Source organism: Sminthopsis crassicaudata, chromosome 1 (assembly GCF_048593235.1).
Source record: "Sminthopsis crassicaudata isolate SCR6 chromosome 1, ASM4859323v1, whole genome shotgun sequence".
NCBI lineage: Eukaryota > Metazoa > Chordata > Mammalia > Dasyuromorphia > Dasyuridae > Sminthopsis > Sminthopsis crassicaudata.
Window position 1 is genome coordinate 662,147,705 of NC_133617.1, and position 25,801 is coordinate 662,173,505.

At 36.1% G+C, this 25,801-nt stretch overlaps 1 protein-coding gene across 7 annotated transcripts in view; it reads right to left on the reverse strand.

Annotated features, from left to right (window-relative positions):
- The window catches only part of FGD3 (FYVE, RhoGEF and PH domain containing 3), a 191,575-nt gene that overhangs the window by 12,135 nt on the left and 153,639 nt on the right, over positions 1-25,801 (reverse strand). For 5 of the 7 annotated variants that reach the window (XM_074283054.1, XM_074283059.1, XM_074283058.1 and 2 more), the window contains exons 10-16: positions 20,020-20,166; positions 17,631-17,723; positions 13,521-13,600; positions 13,050-13,080; positions 11,949-12,047; positions 8,725-8,787; positions 3,156-3,275 (exon numbers count right to left, since the gene is read on the reverse strand). In XM_074283054.1, the coding sequence (XP_074139155.1) occupies positions 3,156-3,275; positions 8,725-8,787; positions 11,949-12,047; positions 13,050-13,080; positions 13,521-13,600; positions 17,631-17,723; positions 20,020-20,166 (633 nt within the window). The remainder of the gene's footprint in view (positions 1-3,155; positions 3,276-8,724; positions 8,788-11,948; positions 12,048-13,049; positions 13,081-13,520; positions 13,601-17,630; positions 17,724-20,019; positions 20,167-25,801) is intronic. The other 2 variants (XM_074283056.1, XM_074283055.1) reach the window with 2 other exon arrangements.

A 25,801-nucleotide genomic window follows, 5' to 3' on the forward strand; every position in this document is an offset into this window, starting at 1 on the left:
CAAGTGTTTGCCCACCACACCCCACACAGCAGGATCCTCATCTATCGTTTCTTCCCCATTCCCACAAGGCCTGCCCTTCCAAGGTCTCTACTTACTATTTCCATGCCTTTGGAAGGACAGGAAAGGTCAACGCTAGATTGGCACTGAGGTTTTAATGACTTGGCTGCCATCTCTTAGAATCAGACCACTTTGTACCTGAACACCCAAGGTATAAGTAAAATGCTCCTTTCAAGAATCTTTTCTTTTTAAGCATGAAAAGTCCTCCTCAGGAAGTATATAGGCACATCTTACCTAATGTCATTAAAAGTGCCTCTGAAAATAGTTATGTGAAACAACACTCTGGGGTGACATTAATTCCACGCTAACAGAGTTGAATGGAAGAAGTTGGTATATCCTCAGTCAGGTAGGATATACCAGGTACGAAAGGGGGATACAGCCTTGGTAGTCTCAAGAAGAAAACAAACTTGTTCCAAGTTATGGAACAGGGGAAATCTCACAGAGATAGGGCAGTGAAGGCAAAGGAAGTTAAGTAAAACACAGTAAGAGCATTGTAATGAACTTCACTAAGATAGTGTATATACAGTGCTTTGTAAACTTTAAAATTTCTATACATGCTAATTATTATTATTAGTGATCTATACTTGTGAACTTCTAAAGGAACATTCTCTGAATGGAAGGGAGAACTTTTCTATTTATGTGAAGAAGAAAACAATCTTCTCCCTTTAGCCTCAGAGACTGAGACTCAAAATGTGTTTTTGAGACACTGTTTAGCAACTATCATACACTAAGTATTAGAAGTAAAGTTTAGAAGATAGCAAGTTTTTTGAAAAACTTCTATGTAGTAGCTTCACCACAGCTAATTCTGGGCAGCTCCAAATAAACATGCAGTCAGACTCATCAATGATGGGACTCTGCTCTTAAAACTGAGGTCATACATTTCAGTCCCAGGATGAGGGACCATAGATGTTTGCCTAGGAAAGATTTGTTTTCTGGTGGTAGTAATGAAGTAAAAGCAAGAAATGTTGTTTTAAAATAAAAAGGAGCCTAAGGAAATCCATTTGTAGAGAGGTTTATCTGTGCTTGGGGCTAATTTACTGATTTGATTTGTTTGCCAATCTTCAAAATAGGATAACCTTTGTTGAATTCTAAATTGTTAATAACTTAATTCTGAACATATTTTCTCAACAACATCTATTCTGTGGGGACAATTTTTTGTTTTAACCTTAAACAATGATGTGACAGTCTGCCCTTGGGAGAAAAAAGATTTTGATGATTTGAAACTAATAAATAAAGATTCAAAAATGTCCACTGCAAAGTAATAAAAGCTAATCTATATCTGGAGGATAGCTTATGCATTAGGGAAAGCAGAGATCTGGATCTGTGCCCAGGGTAACCTTTATGTACTTGGGGCATTCAGCTGCAATGGAAAAAGTTCTTATGCCCATCAGAGAGCTTTCCTTAGGATGCCTTTGCTCTAGATACAATCTATTTATGTCCAGAGTAATTTCCTTTCTAATTCCCAAAATATGTTTCCCCTGTCTGTCTCCTTTGGGCCTCTAAGAAATAATAATAACAACTAAGTTTTCCACAGCACTTAAGGTTTATATGTAAATATATGTCAAGTCCTTTACATATATTGATCCGGGTTATTCTAACAATAACCCTTGAGGTAGGTAATCCTACTATCATGACCCCCATTCAGAAGTAAAGACACAGACTTAGAGGCCATAAATGCCAATCACAAAGCTGGTCCGCATTGGTGATGGATTCGTAACCCAACCTCCATGTTTAGCCCTTTCTATACTATGCCTAGATTGCCTCTCAGACAGGCTACCTTGACTGGAACTGTAGATCTAAGGCTGAGCCATCTTGACTGGAGATTAAGAGAGTGAGGTCACGCTCACTTAGCCTACTATGCCTAACTGGCCCCAGAACAAACTTTGCTTTGTCTCATATTCCACACAACTGTTCACTTTCCCTGAATCCCAATTTCAGCCCTTTAAAAATCTCAGTGTTAATTCTCTCTCATTCTAATGAGTATTAAAAAAAAAAAAAAAAAACAAAGAAAAGTAAACCAGAGAAAAAATAAGGAAAGCAAATATCATTCATAAAAATAAGTCTTGAGCCTGATTCCTACTTATGAACCTCTCCTTCAGTCTTTGACTTTTATACTCAGAATCCTGACAGTAAAGACAGAGTAAAGCTTAAAAGGAGAAAACCTGGTAGTCATATCTTTGTCAACTCATACAGGTCCTTAGGAAGTTTCATGGGGCACTGAGACATTAAGTGACTTGCACACTTAGTCACACAATTAGTACATGCTAGAGATAAACTCTGAACTCAGGTCTTCCTAACTTGGTGAATAGTTCTCTTCACTATATCAACTTGCTTTTCAATATATTCATGCTATAACATAATTATATGCACATTTATATACACAAATATGTATTATACATACATGTAATGTGTGCATACATACATTTGTGTATACACACACGCCCCACATTAGAGTTTAGAAAGCACTTTATATACAAGTGGCAGGATAATATAGTAGATAGACAGACTGTTAGAGTTTGAACTGAATCCAAATCCCAAATCCTGCTTCAAACATACACATTAGCTATGTGAATTTGAGTGAGTTTCTCAGATTCCATCTGTACAATGGGGATAATGAAACATCTACTTGCTCTCTTGGAGGATGATCATGAACCTCAATAAGACAGAGTACATAAAGTTTAAACAGGGCCTTAGACATGTCCTAACTATGTGACCCTTGGCAAGTCACTTAATCACTGTCTGCCTCAACTGTAAAATGGTGACGATAACAGCACTAATACAGCAGTAACGATCTCACAGAGTTTTTGTGAGGATAATATAAGTTAAACATATGTAAAGCATCTTCCAAATCTTCAAGAACTATATGTGTTAGATATTAATATTATGTTTATAACTTTTCAATTACAGCAATTTTCAAAGATGAAGTATATACACTAACTTTTTTTATGAAGAGATAAAAGCCTAGATATAGAGCTATTTAGATGGTACCAAAGACACAGATTCAGAGATTATTATAGCTAAAAATTAAACCATAGATACAGGCCTGGATAAAGCTGGAGAGAGATCACCAGACAAAGCTTATAGACTGAAGTACTTACAGCCCCACACTGTTTGCAGTGGTGCCGTCTTTTTGTAATTGAATTAAAGGTTTCACTGCAGCTTTTGCAAGTTTGCTTCTCTTTGTCTCTTCTATTTTTAGAAGATTTTCTGGAGTCAAGCTGAAATGGAGACAAACAGTTCAATGAGTCTGAGTCAAGCACTGGCCAATGCATCTTGTTACAGATTTGATTACCCTGGCATCATTTTTCTTCTTTGTTGCTTCAGACCTGCAGGACTGAATACATGAAAAACTGGGACCTGATTCTATACAGAGATCCTGAGATGAGGAAGTACCCATGCAATTCTAGGCTATCTGTCTATTAGGCCTGACACTATACAAGCACACACACACACACACACACACACACACACACACACACACAGAGGCACTGATTCAGGAAAGCAACATCAAAAGGTGAAGGAGAAATAATGGTGGGTTTAATCAATGAATATAAAGAGTTATGGACACTCAACCATATATGGCTCACAAACCAAGGCAAAAATACAGAGAGAAGGGAGAATGCCACTTCCTTCTTTCTTCTCCTTCTCACCCCTATTTGTGACATTCTACCCCTTTAAATTTCCCCTGAATCCTTTTATAATTATATATTACGTGTGTGTGAGTGTGTGTGTGTGTGTGTGTGTGTGTGTGTGTGTGTGTAAATATATGAGGAAGGTGGTACTCTGAATTCTTCTAGACTCTTTCAGTCCTGTTCTTGCTACTTAAGAGATCACTAGCATTTGCAATCTGAAAATGGCAAAATATTTTCAAGTATATGTATATATGTGTATGTATGTATATACACACACAGAACAGGTAACAACTATTTTAGAAAAGAGAAATCATAAGGTCATTTTTCACTCTCTTTCATACAAACACACATAAGAACAAAAGCAGATACAGAGACACATACAGGAAGACACACAGTACCAGAGATAGACTCAGACATAGAGACAGAGAAACAGACTCTCTATATACACATATATGGCATTTTTATCTATTTAAAAGACAAATGTAAACAAGAGCCTTAAACATCATGACGAATGAAAAATATTCAAAAATATTCAAGGACTTACATTTTATCAAGAGACACAACATCTCATTCAATCCAACATATATTTATTAAGTACCTGCTGTGCTCTATATTAGGAGCTAGAGATGCAAAGTAGGAAACAAAAAAAAAACAACAGCCCTTGCTCTCATAGACTTCATATCATACAACTGGCTGCTGGGCATAAGGTACAGGTGCACGGTACAGGTGCACAGTATAGGAGTACTCTGGCACAGACCCAAACCTAGATGAGGAATTAACAGAACTCAGACTGGGGGTAGAGAGGGAAGATAAGAAGGAAGCATACAGATTTTGACCGAATCAGGTCATTGTGAGAGCAATGAAAACTTGCAGGTCCCCACCTTGTTGTTGAGATCTTGGAATAAAACAAAATTCAATATTCCAAGAAAGCAGCAACAATGGACAAACAAAAAAAAAAGAACCTCACCATAATGAACTATTATGGTGGCAAGGATGCTCAAGACACAAACACAAAAGAAAACGACTCTAAAACATCTTCAGGGAATGCTTCACAGCTTAGGTACAAATTCAAATAGAATGTCTGAAAAAGAAAGAGTTTCAGTTTTTTTTTTTTCCCATAAATGGAATGAGGGTGTTCAAGGAAAAACTTGGATATTAGAATGGATCAAACAGGAGCGAACGACTCCATAAGGCAACAAGGAATACTAAAATCAAAAGACAGAAAAAAACAAGAAATGTAAAGTATCTCATAGCAAAAACAACTGACCTTGAAAAGAGACGAGGAGAAAAAAAACTAAGAATCTTTGGAACATTGATTTTTCACCATGAGAACATAATGACCAAAAAAAGGGCCTAGACATCATGTTAAAAAAAAATTCCATTTTCTTATAACAATCTTGGGGTGTAGCTCTTATGTTACATATGAGGAAAATGAGCTAAATATAAAGGTTAACTGATTGTATAGGTCATCCAGCTAGTAAGTGTCTGAGGCTAGATTTGAAATTAGGCCTACCTAATTTCAGGCCCTATGCTCTATTCATAGGTTGTTCAGTCATGCCTTACTCTTCATGACCCCATGAGGTTTTCTTGGCAAAGACATTGGAATGATTTGCCATTTCCTTTTCCAGCTCATTTTATAGAGGGGGAAATTGAAGTGACTTGCCCAAGGTCACACACAGCTAGTAAATATTTGAGGTCAGATTTGAAATGAAGAAGATGAGTCTTCCAGACTTCACTTCTGGATTTTTTTTTTTTTTTGCTGAGGCAATTGGGGTTAAATGACTTGCCCAGGGTCATACAGCTGGGAAGTGTTAAGACCAGATTTGAATTCAGGTCCTCCTGACTTCAGAGCTGGTGCTCTATCCACTGTGCCAGCTAGCTATAGCCAGATAGCTAGCTATCCACTATATCCACCTCCTGCCCCTACTTCATATGCATATATTCCTAGCTTTTTTGATTAACAATGAATGTACAGAGGCTTTCTTTAATATATTTATAATGGCATTTTCTAAGGAGAAAGTTAAATACACAGCAGGGAAAACTTTGAAAAATCATTCAACAAATATGCATATAATAAACATAGAGACACGAACCTATGTATACACACACACACATTAATTAATATTTTGCTTCCTTGCTGAGTATCTTTCTCCTTGGAAAATTAATTGAGCAAATCCCTATTTACACTCATTGTTAATCTAGTGAACTAGGAAATTTAAATTAGAAGCATTACTACCACCAAGTGGTACAGTTACACTATTTCAGGTACAAATGGTACACTCCTTTTTCTCTGTATTACTGTTCTGAATATGGGAGATGCCTCGAGGATAAAATGCAAGTGAAAGAAGGCAGGTTCACAATATCTCTGCACTGCCCTTTACCCACTATCTCCATGGAGAATCTGCCAAACACCTTAGCACAGGATCTAAGATGCAAGCTTTCTCTCTTTCCTCCCTGTTTTACTTTACCTTCTCCATTCCAATCTGGGCCGAGCTAAGCTTTTGGGAGAGTCTCAACTAAGGATATAAACTTTCTTCCATTCACACATTTGACAAAAAAATTTCAATAGCATTTTACTTTCTAATTACATATAAAGACGGCTTTCAACATTCATTTTTATAAGATTTTGAGTTTTCTCCCTCTCTTCTTTATTTCTCCCCTTCCCAAAAGAGCAAACAATTTAATATAGGTTGCATATGTACACTCATTTTACAAAATTTTCTGTATTAGTCATGTTGTAAAAGAAAAATATGATTAAAGGGGGGAAAAATCACAAAAAAAGGTGAACATAGTATGCTTCGATCCACATTCAATCCCCATAGTTCTTGCTCTGGATGCAGATGGAACTTTCTATCCCAAGTCTACTGGAATTCATATAACTTTTAAAAATGCAATAATCCTCTTTTAAAAAGAGAGAATATTCATGCTCAAGAACTTGCATAGCTTTTTTCCCCCCAAGGCTGAAGAAATAGCTCATTAGTCTTCCTTCCAAATTGACACTGCTTCACTAAAAACTGTTCTTTGCTATACCCAGAGGGCTGTAAAACCATGCATACCCTTTGGTCCAGCAGTGTCACTACTGGATCTGTATCCTAAAGAGATCATAAAAGAGGGAAAAGGACCAATGGATGCAAAAAATGATCTTTTTTTTGTGGTGGCAAGGAATTGGAAATTGAATGGATACCCACCAACTGGGGAATGGCTGAATAAGTTATGATATGTGAATTTAATGGAATATTATTGTTCTATAAGAAATGATTTCACAAAAACCTGGAAAAACTTATATGAACTAAGTGAAGTGAGAAGAACCAGGAGAACATTGTACTCAGTAACAGCAAGTTTGTGTGATGATCAACCAAGATAGACTTCTTAGCAATACAATGATCCACAACAATTCCAATAGAGTTGGGATGGAAAATGCTATCCACATCCAGAGGCAGACCTACGTTGACTGAATATGGATTGAAATATATTTTTCACCTTTTTTTTTTGCTTGCTTCTTCTTTCTTGTGTTTTTTTTCCCCTTATGGTCTTATTTTTCTTACACAACATGACAGATATAGAAATATGTTTAAAAGGATTGCACATGTATCAGATTGTTTCTTGTCTTAGGGAAGGGAAAGGTAAGGGAGGAGGGAGGGAGGAAGAAAAAAATTACACAAAATCTTACAAAAATTAATGTTGAAAACTATCTTTATATTTATTTGTAAAAATAAAATACTATTGAGAAAAAAAGAGTGTTCTTTGAATTCATCTTTCAATCTCCCTCATTTTATAAAATAAGCAACTAAAGAAGGCCCAGAGACATTAAATGCTTTGCTCAAGGTCACAGAATCTAGTGAGTAGCAGAGACAGGATTCAAGCCTGGGTCTCCTTACTCCAAATCCACTGCTTCCCCTCCATCATTCTCATGACAGTGGTTGTCTGGTCTGACTGAGGGAAAAGCCACTACTTTCTAGGGTCATTCCTTCCACTTTTAGAGAGCTCCTAGTTCTCCAAGTAAGTCTAATTCCTCTTCAAGAGGGCAGTGCCACCTTGAGTATTAAAAGGGACACTATCCATTTCTCCCTATTCAGTTGCTAGAGAACAGTCATCATCTCCTGGGGAGAAGCAACTTCCAAAAAATATTAGCAATGTAAATAAAGAATCTAGCAGGAATGAAGAAGCTGTTCACAATACTAGTCATTCTTTCAGGGCTCAGCTGCCAAGAGTTGGCACCTTGTGGGTGATCTAGCACTGCTGTTTATTTTTCTGTTTAATGGCAGAGAACTCCATGGAGACAGAACTACTCTCACAACTGCTAAGTAAGAGATAGGTTTTAAAGGTTGGTACAGATGAGGGGCTGGGTAAAGCAACAAGAGAAATACAATCATGGGGCTACCCATACCCAGATAAGCAAAAGGAGCACTGTGATACACTTCTGAGACAAGGACATAGTTTGGTCAGTCCTATGGGAAGAGGCCAGATAATACAGGATGGGCCATCTTCTCTTGGTCTTTTGCTCCTTTTCTCTATGGATCTTCTGAATTGAAGGCAAGCAGACATCTTTGGGAGCTGATGGAAAGAGGTGTTCTCTAGTGTTTTAGGATGAAATTCCCTCTGCTTGCCCAAGGGTAAAGAACCCTTGCCTAATGGCAGAGAATTCAACCTGGGTAGGGGAGGAAGTTTCTGAGCAGAATACCATGAATTCTGTGTCACAAACATAGAAATGGACAGGACTCCTGAGTTCATCTGCCCTAATCCCTATCTACATGATGAATTTTTTGTTCTACTAGAAAATCTACAATCTGAGTGCTTTGCTAGCCTCTAAGTCACAACACACACATGTAAGCAAGCCATATACAACCACTGTTACTAACCATTCTCTTCTATATTACTTTCTGGCAAAGTAATAGACCTTTGATTGAAACCTTACTTTCTGATATATTTTTTGTTGTTGTTGTTGTTGTTGTTTGAAAAACAACTTGACATTTCTGTGCAGAGTGAATACAATTATTTGCCTTATAGATTCTATTAATTTTTTTTGGATACTTACTCCTCCAAATCCACCACAACCATCTGTCCCTGCCATGGACTCCACTGAACTTGTGCTGGCCATCTTAAAAGAGAAAGTTGAATACATAAGTATGGAAATAATCTGGTCACAAATACCACAGTCACTTATTCAAACCATGTAGTAGGATGATTAGATGAAGGAAGTGGGGGAAATTTAGAATGAATAGTATTTTATTTTTCTAATTAGATATAATTAGATATAAAGATAATTGTCAATATTCAGTTTTGTAAGATTTTGAGTTCCAAATTTTCTCTCTCCTTTTTTTAACCTCCTTCCTCCCCAAAATAGCAAGCACTTTAAGTAGGTTATATATGTACAATCATTTTAAACATATTTTCATATTTTTCATGTTGTGAAAGCAAAGTCAACACAAAGGGGAAAAACCAAAGGAAAGAAAAAGCAACCAAAAAAAGTGAAAATAGTATGCTTTGATGTTCATTCAGACTACATAGTTTTAGCTCTGGATATGGATAGCATTTTCCATCCCAAGAATCTTTTGATATTGTCTTGGATCACTGTATTGCTGAGAAGACCAAGTCTATCGTAGTTGTCCTCACAAAATTTTGCTGTTAAGGTGTACAATGTTCTCCTGGTTCTGCTCACTTCACTAAGTATCAGTTCAAGTGAGTCTTTCCAGGCTTTTCTAAAATCAGCCTGCTCATGATTTTTTACAAAACAATAATACTTCATTACATTCATATAACAGCTTATTCAGCCATTCTCAACTAAGAGGCATCAATTTAATTTTCAATTCTTTGCCACTACAAAAAGAGCTGCAACAAACATTTTTGCACCTCTAGATACTTTTCCCTCTTTTATGATTTCTTTGGGATACAGACTCAGTAGTGGTACTGCTGGATCAAAGGCTATGCACAATTTTATAGTCCTTTGGGAATAGCTCCAAATTGCTCTCCAGAATGGTTGGATCATTTCACAACTCCAACAACAATGTATTAGGTTCCCACTTTTGTTTTAATTTGTATTTTCCTAATCAATAGTTATTTAGAGCATTTTTAAAAAATATATATATAACTATAGATGGCTTCAATTTCTTCATCTGAGAATCGCTGTTTGCATCCTTTGAACATTTTATCAATTGGGAAATGGACTTGTATTTTTATAAACTTAACTCAGTTCTCTATATATTTTAGAAATGAGGCTTTTAGCAGAAATACTGGCAATAAAAATTGTTTCCTAACTTTCTGCTTCCCTTTTAATCTTGGCTGCACTAATTTTGTTTGTGTGAAAACTTTCTAATCTAATGTAATCAAAATTATCCATTTTGCATTTCATAATGTTCTTTACTTCTTGTTTGATTATAAATTCTTCCTTTTTTCAAAAACCTGACAGGTAAACTATCCCTTGTTCTCCTAATTTGCTTATAGTATCACTGTTTATGTCTAATCATGAACCCACTTTGACCTTATCTTGGTGTCTTGTGTACCTAGCCTATTCTACTGATCCACCACTCTACTTAGCCAATACCAAACAGTTTTAATGACTGCTATTTTTATAATAAAATTTTAGGTATGGTGTGGCTAGGCCACTTTTCCTATGCATTTTTTCATTAATTCCTTTGATATTCTTGACTTTTTGTTCTTCCAAATGAATTTTGTTATAATTTCTTCTAGCTCTATAATTTTTTTTTGGTAGTTTGAATTATGGCACAGAATAGATTAATTTACATAGAACTGTCATTTTTATTATATTAGCTCGGCCTACACATGAGCAATTGATGTTTTTCCAATTGTTTAGATCTGACCTTATTTGTATGAAAAATGTTTTGTAATTATGTTCATATAATTCCTGGGTTTGTCTTGGCAAATAGACTCCCAAACATTTTCTATTGTCTACAATTTCTTCAACCTCCTGCTGCTGCGTTTTATTAGTAATGTCGATGATTTATATAGGTTTATTTTATATTCTGCAACTTTGTTAAAGTGGTTAATTGTTTCAGTTGATTTTCTAACATACAGTAACATGATACAGTAAGTGATAGTTTTGTTTCCTCACAGCCTATTCTAATTCCTTAAATTTTTGTTTCTTCTCTTCTTGCTAAAACTAACATTTCAAGTACAACAGTGAATAATAGTGGTGAAAATGCGTATCCTTGTTTCACCTCTGACATTACTGGGAATACTTCTACTTTATCCCCATTAAAAATAATGCTTGCTTTTAGATAGATGCTACTCATCACTTTAAGGAAAACTCCATTTATTCCTATGCTTTCTTAGTGTTTTTATTAAGAATACACATTGTATTTTGTCAAATGATTTTTTTGCATCTATTGAGATAATTACATAATTTCTATTAGCTTTGTTATTGATATGATCAATTAGGCTGATAGTTGTCCTGATATTGAACCAGCCTTACATTCCTGGTATAAATGCCAGTGGTCATAGTATATTATCTTGGTGAAAAATTGTTGTAATTTCTTTGCTAATATTTTATTTAAGATTTTTGGAAAATTGGCCTATAATTTTTTTTCTCTGTTTTGGCTCTTTAGATATCAAGATCACATCTGTGTCATAAAAAGAATTTGGTAGATTGGAGATATTTAGCATAGAGTAGAAATGTGAGAATTGCCTTCAAATATTCAATAGTCACATGAGAAGCAGTGTGGTATGCTGGCAAAAGCACTACTTGGAATTGGAAGCTGAATTCACTAATGGCATTTAAGCAAAGAAGCAAAAGGATCTGGAGGAAGATTTTCATCCATTGGACAAGAGGTTGCACTAAGTAGCTTATAAGTTTCCTTCCAACTCTAGGATTCTGTGGGTATAGTAGAGCATAAAAAGGGAAGCTCACATTTCTACAGCACTAAGGTTAACAATGTTTTTCACAGGAGCTTTGTACAGCAAATAGCAGAGATATTATCATTCCCATTTTATGAAAAGAAATTCAGTCTTAGAAAGGCTAAGAGACTGACCAGGATTCTGTGATTGTCTTCCCTTTAAGATTATCATTAAGAAGGGAGAAGCTAGGTGGTACTGGCCCTGGAATCAAATCCAGCCTCAGACACTTACTAGCTATGTAACTCTGGGCAAGCCATTTAACCCAGATTTCTTCCAAAAAAAAAATTTTTTTTTAAGATTATCAGTGTAAAACGAGAAATCAATGATTAATTTCATTCATGACCTTGGGATAAAATGCCTCAGCCATGCTGGCAAATATCACTAGGCCTAGCTGTGATAGGGACTTACAGGTGAGTCTGGGACATCTTCCTCCTGAGCGAAAGAACTATTGAAAGCTCTGAATGTCTCACTTTTTTGCTTGTGCTTTTCAATTGTGGCAAGAATTACCTGAAACCAAAAGACAAATCGAGAATAGCATTAAATGCTGCAAACCAAACTTTAAGCAGTATATATTTGTTATTTGCTATCAACTTACAAAATGAAAAGGACATACATCATCAAGACAAAGAGGAATGTTTGCTCCAATTTAAATCATGATGTGTAATCTATGCTAGGAAATGTCTATTGATCCAGTCCAAAGTGAGAGTGTACTGTTCCTCTCTCAGTCTTCTCATGGATCTGAGCTCTGTTTCGGGGGAAAATTCCAGCTAGTGTCAATGGTTCGTGGGCTCCCTTCTTACCCTCTGAGAAAAGAGAGGATCATAAGAATCTAAGTCCTGATTTTGGCCAAATTCACATAATTAGGAAATGGCAGAGCCAGGGCTTAAATCTGGATCTTCTCACTCTCCAGTTTGGTATTCTTTTTATGATTTTATGTTGCCTTTAAAATTAATGGCATAATCCATTTAGAGAAAAGGACTTCCTGAATTTCAAACTGGTAAGAAGTGTCAGACATGGAATGATAAGTCAGTTTTTGAACTCCAAATCCATTATTCCTTTTGCTATACTTTAATGCCTTTCAAAATCTGATGAATGACATCTTGAGGAACATCTTTGACAAGAGGGGGAGGACTGGACTACTACTGTCCATGGCCATACTTCTAGGGCAGAGATAGTGAAAGCAGGAACTGTGTAGAACTGAACCACTTTTCTGTCCTGCTCTTACACAAGGGAAGACTCTTTTCTCCCAACCCAAACTCTGTGTGTGTGTGTGTGTGTGTCTATGTCTGTCTCTCTCTCTCTACTCTTCTCTTCTCCTTCTCTTGATATCTACCCCTCCCCCTTCATCTCTCTCTTTCTGTCTCTCTCTTGTCACTGAAAGATCTGGGAAGCCCAGTGAATTCCACATGTCCTACTCTGGCCCAAATCCCAAATGCCAGGAATAAGAGTAATTAGAGATGAAATAATTTTGGTATTATTAAAGTTACATGAAGATTGTAAAATATTAACCTCAATCCATTCTTTCTTGTCCTCTTCTGTCCTACAAAAAAGAAAAAAAAGTATCTTGTTATTTCCTCTTTTGATAAAAATTACAAATGACTATATTGTCTTAGTCTTACTAATTTCCCCCAAGTAATTCATTTACCACTCTTACAACCTGTCCTCTAAACAACTTGCTCACTAGTGATACTTGAAAATAATTGTTAAAACAGATAAATCATTGCTAGAGCTGAGCATTAGTTTGTAATGTGAGTTCTTTACTTCATGAGTGCAAGTCAATTTTTGATTATAACACGCTTTGATTTTATGCTAATTGAAGTTTCCAACCTCAGTTACATTCACTCTTCACTGAGCTCAGTTGTTTTAAATTCAATACCAACAGGTTAAAAAAATTCACCATAACCCCATAATAAAAGTTCTATATGATTTCAAAGGGGATTTACATAGCATAAAATATTGCCGAGCAAACTCAAACCATACCTTGTTTGCAGGTCTAAAGACCTCTTTTTTCCTGTTATTGTAAAAGTATGTGTTGCATTTGGCTTGGCAATTTCCTGTACCTTAAAAAAAAAAAAAAAAAGCCCTGTCATTTTTAACATGTCTTCTAACCACAGCCTTCATCTGCTAAAACTTAGAAAACTGTTGCTAGGAAGATAAGCCACATGAAAAGAACAAGAAGTTCTTGAACAAGAAGTCAGAAATAAAGAGTAATTTTCTTTAACAACAAATATACTACTCCTACACATATATTTGTATATATACACACACATATATATATAGATTAGATTATTCCTTCAAATATTCATATCCTCTCAAATTGTCAAAATGTGACATCATCACTACAGGAATTCCACCCAGTGACAGAAATTGTAACCCAAGACCTGTCCACCCAACGTGGCTCTTAATCATGTCCTCCCATCACAAGGAATCTACCCAAGGTAATAGGTAGACAGGAAGATTTACTTGATATTGCAAATACCAATAGTCCATAAGAAACTGCCATCAATTATCCTGTACTTTCTTATATCTCTTACAAGATATTCATTTCATTTCTGATGCTACTTTTTCTTCCCTCTTTGCTAGCATTGCTCTCACTCGTTCGTAATATGGCAGAGCTTACTCTTGTACATCATGTTGTTCTTCACTAGGCAAATCTTATTTTCTTTCTTTCTTTCTTTTTTTTTCCCTGAGGCTAGGGTTAAGTGACTTGCCCAGGGTCACACAGCTAGGAAGTGTTAAGTGTCTGAGACCAGATTTGAACTCAGGTCCTCCTGAATTCAGGGCTGGTGCTCTATCCACTGCCCCACCTAGCTGCCCCAAATCTTATTTTCAATCATTTGGAGATCCACACAACAGTGAAAGACTAGTTACTATTCCCTGAAAATATTCTTTATCCTTCTTTTCCTATGTCCTTGCTTACATATTCCCAGTGCTCACACTGCCTTCTTCATAATCATGTCTATTCAAGTAAGCTTTAGCATAATTGTTGCCTCCTTCATGATCCTTTTAAGTGGAAGTAATTTCTCCCTTCGTCCTTCCCTAAACTCCTATATCATCTTTTATAGAGTACACTGTACTAAATTCAACAAACATTTTTAAATAACATACTATGCAAAAAAACAAAACAAAACGCACTATGGTAGGTTCAGGGACATAAAAATAAAAAAAAAAATTAATAGACTCTTCCCTCAAGGAATTTATAGACTAGTAAAGAGATAAAGCATATATATAGATTTAGATTGATATGTCTATATATACTTACACACACAGACATATACACACACATACACACACATACACCTATCTCTCTTTCTATGTGTGTGTGAATGTGATAAATGTGTAGGATAGGTAAAATGAATGGACTAAGAGGTCAAAAAAAGGAAGGAATCACTTCTACCTAGGATCACTCAAGAAAAACCTCATGGAGGGTACTCTAAACATTTCTTCAAGGAGAGAAACATTAATTAATCAATAAACATTTGTTAAATTCCAGTATGTGCTAGACAATGTAGTAGGTATTAGGGAAATGTTCTCAAGGAGTTGACAATGTAATAGAGGAGTCAACAAACTAATATATACAAAAAGCTATTATAGAGGATGCCCCTGTATCTGGTAATCACATAATTTGTGACCATTTAAATAGTATTTTCAGTAGCATGGTAGGGGGAGAAAACAAAATATAAAGGGCTGAGGAATGAATGAATAGTAAGGGAATAGACACAGGAAAGATAAATTACTCTTTCTTGAAGCTGAGCAGCGAAGGAACAGAGAAAGATAGGGTAAAAGTCTGAAATTGGTTATCTGGGTTATGGGAAGTTTTTGTTTTCATTATTATTTTTTTTTCTTTTCACAATGAATACACCAAAAAGATAATTGTAGGCAGCAAAGAAAGCATGACTAGAGAGCAAAGGCAGAACAAGACAGAAGGAGGTCACGAGGATAGGACAAAAGGCAAAGTTAGAATGGATTAGTCTTGGCAAGTAATAAGGAAATCTCTTCTTTGAAACTAAGGGGAAACAGGGGGTAAAAAAGAGAAGAAAAAAGGCTTAGAGAAAGGAAAAGTCCTCAGAAAAGAGATCATAGGATCACAGAATTAGAACTAGAAGGGACCTTTGAGATCATCCAGTTCAATTCCTTCTATTTACGGATGAAGATAATGAAGCCTAGGAAGGGTATGCCCAAGGTTAAACATCAGGGGATAGGATCTGAACCCAGGTCCTTTGACTCCAAAGTCAATTCTATAGTACCATGTTACCTTCCTTTTGAGGGAGATCATTTGGCCTCAACTTTTTCATTAAAGTAGGAGGAAAGATTACCTGCTGAGAAGGAAAGGGGTGTTAGGGGCTTCAAGAGAAAGAAAAGTGTTTGGAACAGCTACTATGGAAAATGTGAAAAGGAGTAAATCAAAGATAAATAAAAGAATTTTTGTACAGTACCCAATCTGCATGTGCATTGACTCTGTGATTTCCTTCAGCAATTTAGGACAAAGAGTAGACAAAGGTATATGGTAGTGTTTGTCTATGACTGGAATTCACATAATAGAAACAAGTAAAGTCAAGGGATTGAATGATTTAAGGATGGAGAAGGAAGTGTTTAGTTGCTGCCTTGTCATCTTGTGTTTCTTTTGTACACTCAGCTGATTCCTCTTCTACTAGACTCAATTCTATGAGATCAGTGAAGATGCCTTAATCAATCTGTTTACCCCAGGACCTAGCACAGTGGCTAGCTCACAGTAAACTTTACATATTTGTTTAATAACTAAATGGAGGTGAAATTCTTAACACAGACTCAGCTCTAAGATATTCCACATCTTAACACTGTTTTGAAAGGCCAAAAGTGAAATATGAGATTCAAATGAAACAAATCAAATTGATTTTAATGGGAGCCATTCCTATAAAGAAATATAGAAGAGAGGTCCAAATTATGAAAATATTCTTGTCCTTCTATTTGGGCAATACTGTTTTCATTTTACATTTTGTCTTTATTCAGTATTACAACAAAAAGAAAACAATAATGTAGAAATCAGTGACAACTTATTAATACTTAATGTTATAATCTCTTCTGTTCCTCATGATTGAACATTCAAATATATTTTCATTTTCACAGTTGTGATGAGTGTATGCAAAGCACTCCGTGTTTTCCCTTTGCATTATACAGTATAAGTTGTTTTCATACTTCTCACTCTTATTAGGTTAATATGGTCATCATGGCATTCATGGGCTATTGTCTGGTCAGCTCTTCCCCAGTTGTAGGGCATTTAGATGTGCTTCCCTTTGTTATGGTCAAAACTGCTAGAAACAGCTTTGCACAAAAAGATCTAGTTTTCTTTTTTAATTATTTTTCTGAAGTGATAGAAGATGGCCTATATCATTTGGTTCCTTCTGCATGAGACAGGATCATGCCCAAGTCAAGCTAAGTATCTCATTTGACATCATAGTTTTAAAGAATTCCAGAAAAGGAGATTCCATAAATCTGTAGCCACTTAATTCTGGAAGCTAATAATAGCTTATTATTTTATTTTATTATATTATATTATAATTATATAATTAGAAACTAATTCTCCTCTCTTATTATAGCTATATTTAACATGATGGCAATTGCAATATAGAACATTCATTTTGAGGACATTTGAGCATAAAGAACAGAGAAATAAGGAAAGAAAATAAGTCAAAGTATTAGGATAAATTACTTTACAGCAGGGCAGGGTGAAGTGACTATCTGACTATAAATCCATGCCACTGATGTTATATTTATATTATATTACATTACATGGCATCATTAATAACTCCTTAATACTCCTGACCTTCCAATGTGAAACCTACTGAAACAAACACCTGAAGGAAGAGAGTAGTTTCTCTGTCTTTTGATTGGTATTTGTTTCGAAAGTACAGTTGCCCCTAGGATGCTTAGCTGTTGTGGTAGACTATGTAGACAAAAGGCCATCTCAGGTGAAGAACTCTGAGTTTCAGAAGTTACAGAGAGTGACCATTTCAGAGTCCTCTTCTAGTTAATTCTGGTGCCCACCATAAAATAGGTGTTGCTTCTCTCTAAGGATGAGGGACAAACAGATAAAACAAAGGAGCCACAAACCTGCAGGCCAGCTATGTCCATCTTCTCACGAACGCTGAATTTCTGACCTATGAGTCTCAGTTTGGGCACACAATATAACAGCATACTATTAAACTGAAAAAGAGAGATAAATGCAATGATTAGGAAATATAGATTTTACATGAGCATAAGAACTGGAAAGGAATGAGGAATTATTGAAACTAATCTCATTGTACAGATACACAAACTGAGACCTAGTGAAATGAAGTGACTGCCCAAGGTTACAAAGATAATTAGTGAAAGAGTTCTGAGAACTACAACTTGAGTGTCCCAATTTTCAGTTCATTATGTTTTTAGAATATGTTTTCATTCATATAAAAAGAGCATTGAATTTGAAGACAGCAAAGACTTGAAATCCCATATTTGACCCTTACTGTGGGACTACAGGCAAATTACTAACTTTGAGTCTTGTTTCATTCTCATCTGTAAAATAAAGACCATCCTTGCATCTACCTCACATAGTTGAGAGCATCAAAAGACATAAGAGATACCAAGTGTTGAGTAGAGATGAAAAGACTACCTCTATGTCAGCAATTTATTCCTTACAAGATAAAGCAGATCTTAAATTAGGAAAGTTTTGAAGAGAATTATTCGACAAGAAGAGTTCTTTCCATCTTTATTTAGAACAGTAACCGAGCAAGTGCAGAAGACTATAGAGAGCAGAAAGTCAAATGTTTAGGAAGGACAACTTCAAAATATGGATACAAAAAGTCCTCTCAGAGTAAAACTGACAGCATGTGGCGACTGTTTTCAGATGAAAAATCAGCATAAATACACCATTAAATGAAGAAGCAATAGAAATAAGAGAATAGAAAAGGGATCAGACCTATGATTCACTGGTGTAGGGAACTCCCTAGTGAGGAAACTACCAATGCAGAGTGGTACCTTTTTTTCCACTTAGAGGTTAAAGAGCACTGAGAGATTAGGTGATTTGCCCAAAAGCCAGTAAGTGTCAGTCCTTGAATCCTGGAAGAGGCTCTCTATTTGTTAGGCCACACTGCCTAAAATACTTGTACAAAATATAACCTCAGACTAATCACATGAAGGAGAGAAACAAAAGCTTTAAGAAGAGGACTGATTTTCACATCAGTCATAGGACTACCCAATAACAATTAGAACTTGAACCTAGAGCATCAAGCTCCAAAGCTAGAAGTCTTGCAGCTAGGCCGTTTCCCACACCAATAAAGCCAAAGCCTAGCTTTGTAAAGTAATATCTATATGTGAGCCACTGTTATTACTATGAAAGAAATGATGGTCAGAAAATAAGAATTCAGAATAATAAAAGAAGCTTGTGTGTCGATGGCTAAAGGTAGAGAGAAAGAAGTTATAGAAAGGAAAGGGAAACCATTTTAAATGTTAACAAAGAAATTCAAGCAGCTAGGACCTGAATGGATACAAAAAAAAGAAGGATTTTCTTTGTGGAACCCAGAAACAAGAACTGTATCTCATGCAGCAAAAATGTAAAGAGACTCCTGTGAGAAGCAGCCTCTGCTGAGCTGGCAGATCCAAGGCTCATGAAACCAGAAGCACCACTTGGGGTTTAGAGGAGGGAGAAGACCAGCCTTGGAATGTCCTTGATGCTGGGAATGCCTGGCAAGGAACTCCCTTTACAAATGTGGACCAGTCCCTTCTGAGCATCTTAGAGAAAGTGTCCAGGACAATGAGAGGACCAGTAACTTGTCCAGGGTCCCAGAGTCAGGCTGAGAGAGACAGTGATCTCTATCCCCTGACTCTGACACTGAGGTCATTTCTACACAGATTTCTTTTTATAAGGTACCTAGGGGCATAACTAGCAGAGTGCAGAGATGGCATGAACAAGGGAACTTTCGACTTCCAATTAATTTTTCATAGGGCTAATAGACACATCTAGTTAAGTTTCCCTTTTGCTAAAACATCTCCAGTGATACTGTATAATCTTCTAGATGAAAAGCTCCTTTACCTGTTAAACAAAACCCTACACAGTATGTTCTATGCTATGCTACCTTTCTAGACTTCCATTCTATTCCACCAAGCATTCTAAGAGCTGTAACCAGGCCGCTTTCTCTCCTTTGAACACTCCCCTGTGGTGGCATCTTTATTCCCTGGAAGGGGGATCGGGAATCCCTGTCCATGTATCACCTGCCCCCACAGTCCTCTAGTAGTACTTAACATAATTCACCCTGAGCTGCCCCCTGAATCCATAACCCCTGAGGAGAGGAGGAGTGGACTCCCTGAGAACCGGGCTGCCAGCGAGCACGGCAGGGCCATACCACGAGCTGGCTTGTCCTCTATACTGCTGCCATCTCCCACACAGGTACAGGGATGTCTAGTCACAGCCATAAATGCAACACTGACTGGGGAAAGCCAACTAAAGATCAGGATTACAACTCACCAGAAACAAGTACCTATCTTGAGCAGTGCCATTTTTTGCAGATAGCTTCTGAATATGGCCTTCTTTAATAAGTTCATTTGCAGGATTAACAATATCTTCTTCTCCTCCTAAACGCTCATACACCTCCAAGAGCTTGTGCATCTTTTCCTGAAAAAGAAGCAAAACTGAGTTAGAGGCAAGACAGAAAAGTGGGGAGGCTGTTTTTCCTTGTTTGTTGTGAGTTAAGCACATTTGGAAAATTGTATACCAGAGAACAGCAAACCAGGAAGCAAGACAGAACCATTTAACTCCCAAAAGATGTCTATGATAGGGACTTAGAAGCTATCTAGCCCAACACTTTCGTTTGACAAAAGGAGAAACTGGGGACCATTTATGTGACCTTAGTGACATCTTGGACCATTCCTTCTCTTTCACTTCCCGCATACAATCAGTTACAAAGTCTTGCCAATTCTATAAAGTCTCACAAGCTGATCTTCTCCTCTCTATTCCCAGCCTAGTACAAGATCTCATTGATACTGAATTACAGTAATAGCTTCCTAGACAATTTTATTCCCTCCATCCATATAGCAGCAAGGCTAATTTTCCCCATGCTTACATCTTATTCTGTTGCTTTCTCTAAGAAAATAGTCAGTGATGTCCTATAATCTTCTAAGTAAAATTTAAACTCCGTTGCTTGACAATGTCCTTCACAATGTGGTATCATACTGTCTTCCTAGTTTTATTTCATATTATTTCTCATAAATCATAGCATGCTCCAAATTGGCCTTTATATCTTTCGATTCTAAACGCAAACTGTTTTCTGGCATCAGAACTTACTATTTGACAAAAACTGCTGAGAAAATTAGGGAAAAATGCATCAGAAACTTGGCACAGCCATACATCTTACATCCCATACCAAAACAGGTCAAAGGTCAAAATGATGTAGGCATAAAGTGTAATACTATAAGAAAATTAGAAATCAAAGGATAGTTTATCGATCAGATCTTTGGAGAAGGAAGAGATGTATGGCCAAAGGATATGAACAGATAATTTTCAGATGAAATTAAAGTCATTTATAGTTACATGAAAAAATGCTCTAAATCACTAGTGATTAGAGAAATGCAAATTAGAATAACTCTGAGGTACCACCTCACATCTATTATATTGGTTAACTTTTTTCTTCTATTTTTTTTCTTGTAGTTTTTCCCTTTTTCTCTGAGTTTTCTCTCCCACTTGATTCATGTATTCATGTAAATATGTTTTTAAAAATTGAGTGTATATGTAAAACCAAAAAAATGTTGTTTTACATGGAACTGGGGAAAATTTTTAAAAAGATTTCAATAGGCAAAAAATTAAATTAAATTAATATGCACTGCACTCTTCTGCCTCATGCCATTATCTATGCCTAGCATATCCTCCTTGCTCATTTTTTCTTATTTTATTCCATCCATCCTAAAGGGCCCAGTTCAAATACCTTTTCCTGGAAGTCCTCTGTAATACGACTGGGAAGGTCATTCTTCGGCTTTATAGAACATTTTACACATCTCAAAAACATTTAACTTGTGATCTTGTAATTAAAGCTGTCTACATCATGTCTTAGCTTTTATAAGACTAGAGTTTCAATGAAAAAATTTTTTTCTGTATGCAGAAAGCAATTAATAAATATTTGTTCAATAAAAAAAAATGAATGCAAACCATACTTTTTGATGCAGAAGTCATTCAACTACTGCTTTTTTTTCTTAGCTTCAAAAAACTTCTGGGGAAAAAAATGACAGCACATTCTTTATATTGAGAGAACTGGGCAAAGGAAAACCCTTTTTTCTGCATTCCATATCACTTCTAGCAGAAGAATCACAGAAGTATCCCTTTGACTAATCAGACTCCAATTCATATAAGAAAGCCTTCTCTGCCAGATCAGTAACCAGGGATATACTCAAACAAAGCTGTGCTCTGTGTTTATCCCTTTTAACTATGCTATGAGTGAGAGCAGTTTTCACAGACATTTCCGGACCAGTAAAGCCTTCCCTTATGGAAAACTTCATAGTGAGTAGCATATAAGGGCACTAGATCTGGAGTGAAAGAACCTGTGTTAAGTTCTGGCTCTGATACTGTGCAACCTTGGTCATTTTCCTGGGGTTCAGTTTATTCAATAGTAAAAGAGAGTGGATTAGATGATTTTTAAAACTATCTTCTATTTCTAAATCTCATGATCCTGTGGGCTCCATGTACAACCTTATTCACTACTTATCTGTCAGCAATCAAACTCTAAAACATAACTCAATGCCTGATTATTCTATATCTAAGCCTTCCTCGTTGACCAGAAGCTTGGGAATGTATAGATTCTTAGTTTACTTGTTATATATTTATAAGTGGCAAATGCCACTCAGTTTACAAAGAATATTTTCAATGATATGACCTAGGGTTGGTCAAGGACAACTTGTTTGTTTTCAGGAAATTACTGATCATTTCTTCTCTAGGCTGGGAATGCTGACTAAAAGGTCATATTTTATAAAACGCAAATATATTCAGCTAGAAACCTACCTCAATGTCATGTACCAAATGCAAGAGCAAATAACAGAAGATATTCCTAGGTTTCAAGGAGTCTCCAAATAAATGCTTAATGTGACTCTCAATGATACAAGGCAAAACAAAGTGTCACAAATGGGCAACTTCAGCTCACATTCAGATAGTTGATGTATAACCATTCCCTCTAGTTGAGCTATTTCTAATACTAAGTATTAGGGAAGAATCTGATTCGATACCTTTAATTATTAATCTGTACTATCCCTGTTTTACAGCTGGCCTGAGTTATGGGTAGACCTTATTTATGTCTTGTGAAGAAAACAGGCAAGCCCTATGTGATTCCTTGGAGTCACTCCTATAAATTTATTTTAAAGTCCAGTCCCTTTGAATTCCATGCTTTACATTAAAGTCTTACACCTTATTCCTGTTTCAGTAAGATTCATACATCCTTTTTCTTTTAAGACAAAAATAAGCTCTCATAAGCGCAAAGGGTTGGGAAAAACTCTTAAAAGTCACTTTGTACCTGAACTAGAATCTCTCTAACCACTTTCCCAGTGAGGATCAACTGAGAAGAAATCCATAGCATACCAAGGTAGTCCATTCCATTTTTCAACAGCTCTAATGGTTAGAAAGTTACTTATTTTATCAAGTCTAAATTTGCCCTCTCACTTACATTAATTGCTCCTAATTTTCCCCTCTGGAGCTAAAGAGAATAGATCTAATCCTTCTCTAACATAATAGTATTTTAAATATTTTACTACAATTATCAAGTTCCCTCTAGGTCTTCTCTTTTATAGGTCACATGAGATTAAAACAAATAATATATGTACAGCAAATCTTAAAGGGCTATAAATGTCAGGCTATTATCTTTTTTTGTTGTTTTACAAAATTTTAAAAAATTAATCTGTCCCCTCCACTATCCCTTTTCCCATTAAGCAATCTAAAAGAAATCCCTGAATAAATATCTACATAATCCAGCAAAAGAAATTCCCACATCAATCATGTCAGAAAATGTATTTCTACATTTTAAGTTCACCATCTCTTTCAGGAGGTGATTATATGTTTCATCTTTCTTTTTTAGACTCATGAATTGATCAGAACTCTAAAATATTTTAAAAAATTTTTCTTTATGTTTTCATTGTAAAAATTGTTTCCTAGTTCTGCTTATTGCTCTGCGATGGTTCACAAAGATCTTCCAAGTTTACCTCTGAAGCTGTCCATTTTATCATTTCTTATGACACAATAAGATACCATAATTTGTTCAGCCATTCCACAATAGGAAGACAACCCCTTGGTTTCTTATTTTTGGTTACCATGAAAAAAGCTCCATATTTCTTACATCAAGCTTAATTGTGCCTCTTTGCAACTTTTACCTCTTGTTCTCTGTTCTGCCCTTTGGACCCAGGCAGAACAATTCCAAACACTTTTCCATATGACAGTTCTTCAGATACTAAGGCAATAATCACAGCCACTCGATGCCCTTCAGTTGGGGAATGGCTAAGTAAATTATGGTATATGAATATAATATCATTGTTCTATAAAAATGATCAGCAGGCAGATTTCAGAAAGGCCAGGAGAGACTTACATGAACTGATGCTAAAAAAAATAAAATTCAAGAGAACATTGTACACAGCAGCAACAAAATTATAGGATGATCAACTATGATGGACTTGGCTCTTTTCAATAATGAGATGATTCAGGGCAATTCCAATTGTCTTGGGATAGAGAGAGACATTCTCATCCAAAGAGGACTGTGGGGGCTGAATGTGGATCACAACATAGTATTTCACCTTTTGTGTTGTTGTTGTTTGCTCACCTGTTTTTTCCCCCTTTTAACATGATTTTTCTTGTGTGGAATGATACATGTGGAAATGTTTAGAACAATTGCCCATGTTTAATCTATATAGGATTCCTTTCTGTCTAGAGGATTGGAGGAATGAAGAAGAGAGGGAGAGAAGTTTGGAACATAAGGTTTGGAAAGGGTGAAAGTTGAAAACTATCTTTGCATGTATTTTGAAAAACAAAAAGCTATTATTATAAAAAATAAACAATAATACAAAAAAAATCCACTTCCATTCCTCTCTCTCTCCATGTCTTCTTTCTAAGTTAAATATCCCCAATTCCTACCAAAACAAATTTAGAAAGAGAAAAATAAATATTTTCTAACTATATGTACAGTAGATAAAGATATTTGAATTGAGAATCATCAGTGCCTACATCATAGTGATTGGACACTCACTTAATGCAGACTTACTGAAGTGACTCGAAAGAGACCTAAATCTCCAATTAGAAGATCTAAATCACTGACATTTAAGAGTGAATTTAAGCAAATGATTTGGCTTTCCTGTGCCTCGGAATACTTTTCTGTGAGATAATTATACTGAATAAACTAGGAATTCCTTCCCCCCCCCCCTGAGGCTGGGGTTAAGTGACTTGCCCAGGGTCACACAGCTAGGAAGTGTTAAGTGTCTGAGACCAGATTTGAACTCAGGTCCTCCTGAATTCAGGACTGGTGCTCTATCCACTGCGCCACCTAGCTGCCCCCCAGGAATTCCTTGAAAGAGGAATTATCTTATTTTTTGTGTTGCTATCCCTACTATTGTGTGTCTTCGATGGGTAGCAAACAGTTGGTACCTCATAGACACTTGATGAGTGATTAAATACTTGTGCTCTACTGGCATTCTCATTTCCTTATATTTTGCTGAGTATTACATTCATTTGCATGTATGCCTTATTTTTAATACTGTTTTATAAATTATTTGTGAGGAGTAATGAGAGTCTGTTCAGTGGATGGAGCACTGGGTCCTGAGTTCAAATGAAGCCTAAACACTTACTAGCAAGTTACTTAACCACTGTTTGCTTTAGTTACCTTATCTGTAAAATGTGAGTAACAATAGCACTTATCTTACAGGGTTGTTGTGAGGATTATATAAGAAATTGTAATAATTAGAAGACAGTTAACATAGTGCTGGGCACATAGTTGGCACTATATTCATTCATTCAATAAACATTTAGCAAGTGTCTATTATGTGCCAGGCACCATACAGTGAACTTAGTAGGCACTTCATATGTGCTTGCTGAATAAATTAGCTGATCTGCTTGAAAATAATAAGAAAAAATGGTGAGCTGATGCTCAGTTTCAAAAAAGAAAGATAATAACAGACTGATAGGAGCTGTGTTGATTTATAGTAAAAACTATGGCATCAATTATTCGATAGTTTGTGAGCATTTGAAAAAGGACACCATGATGAGCATAGATCAGCATGAGTCCATTGGGAAT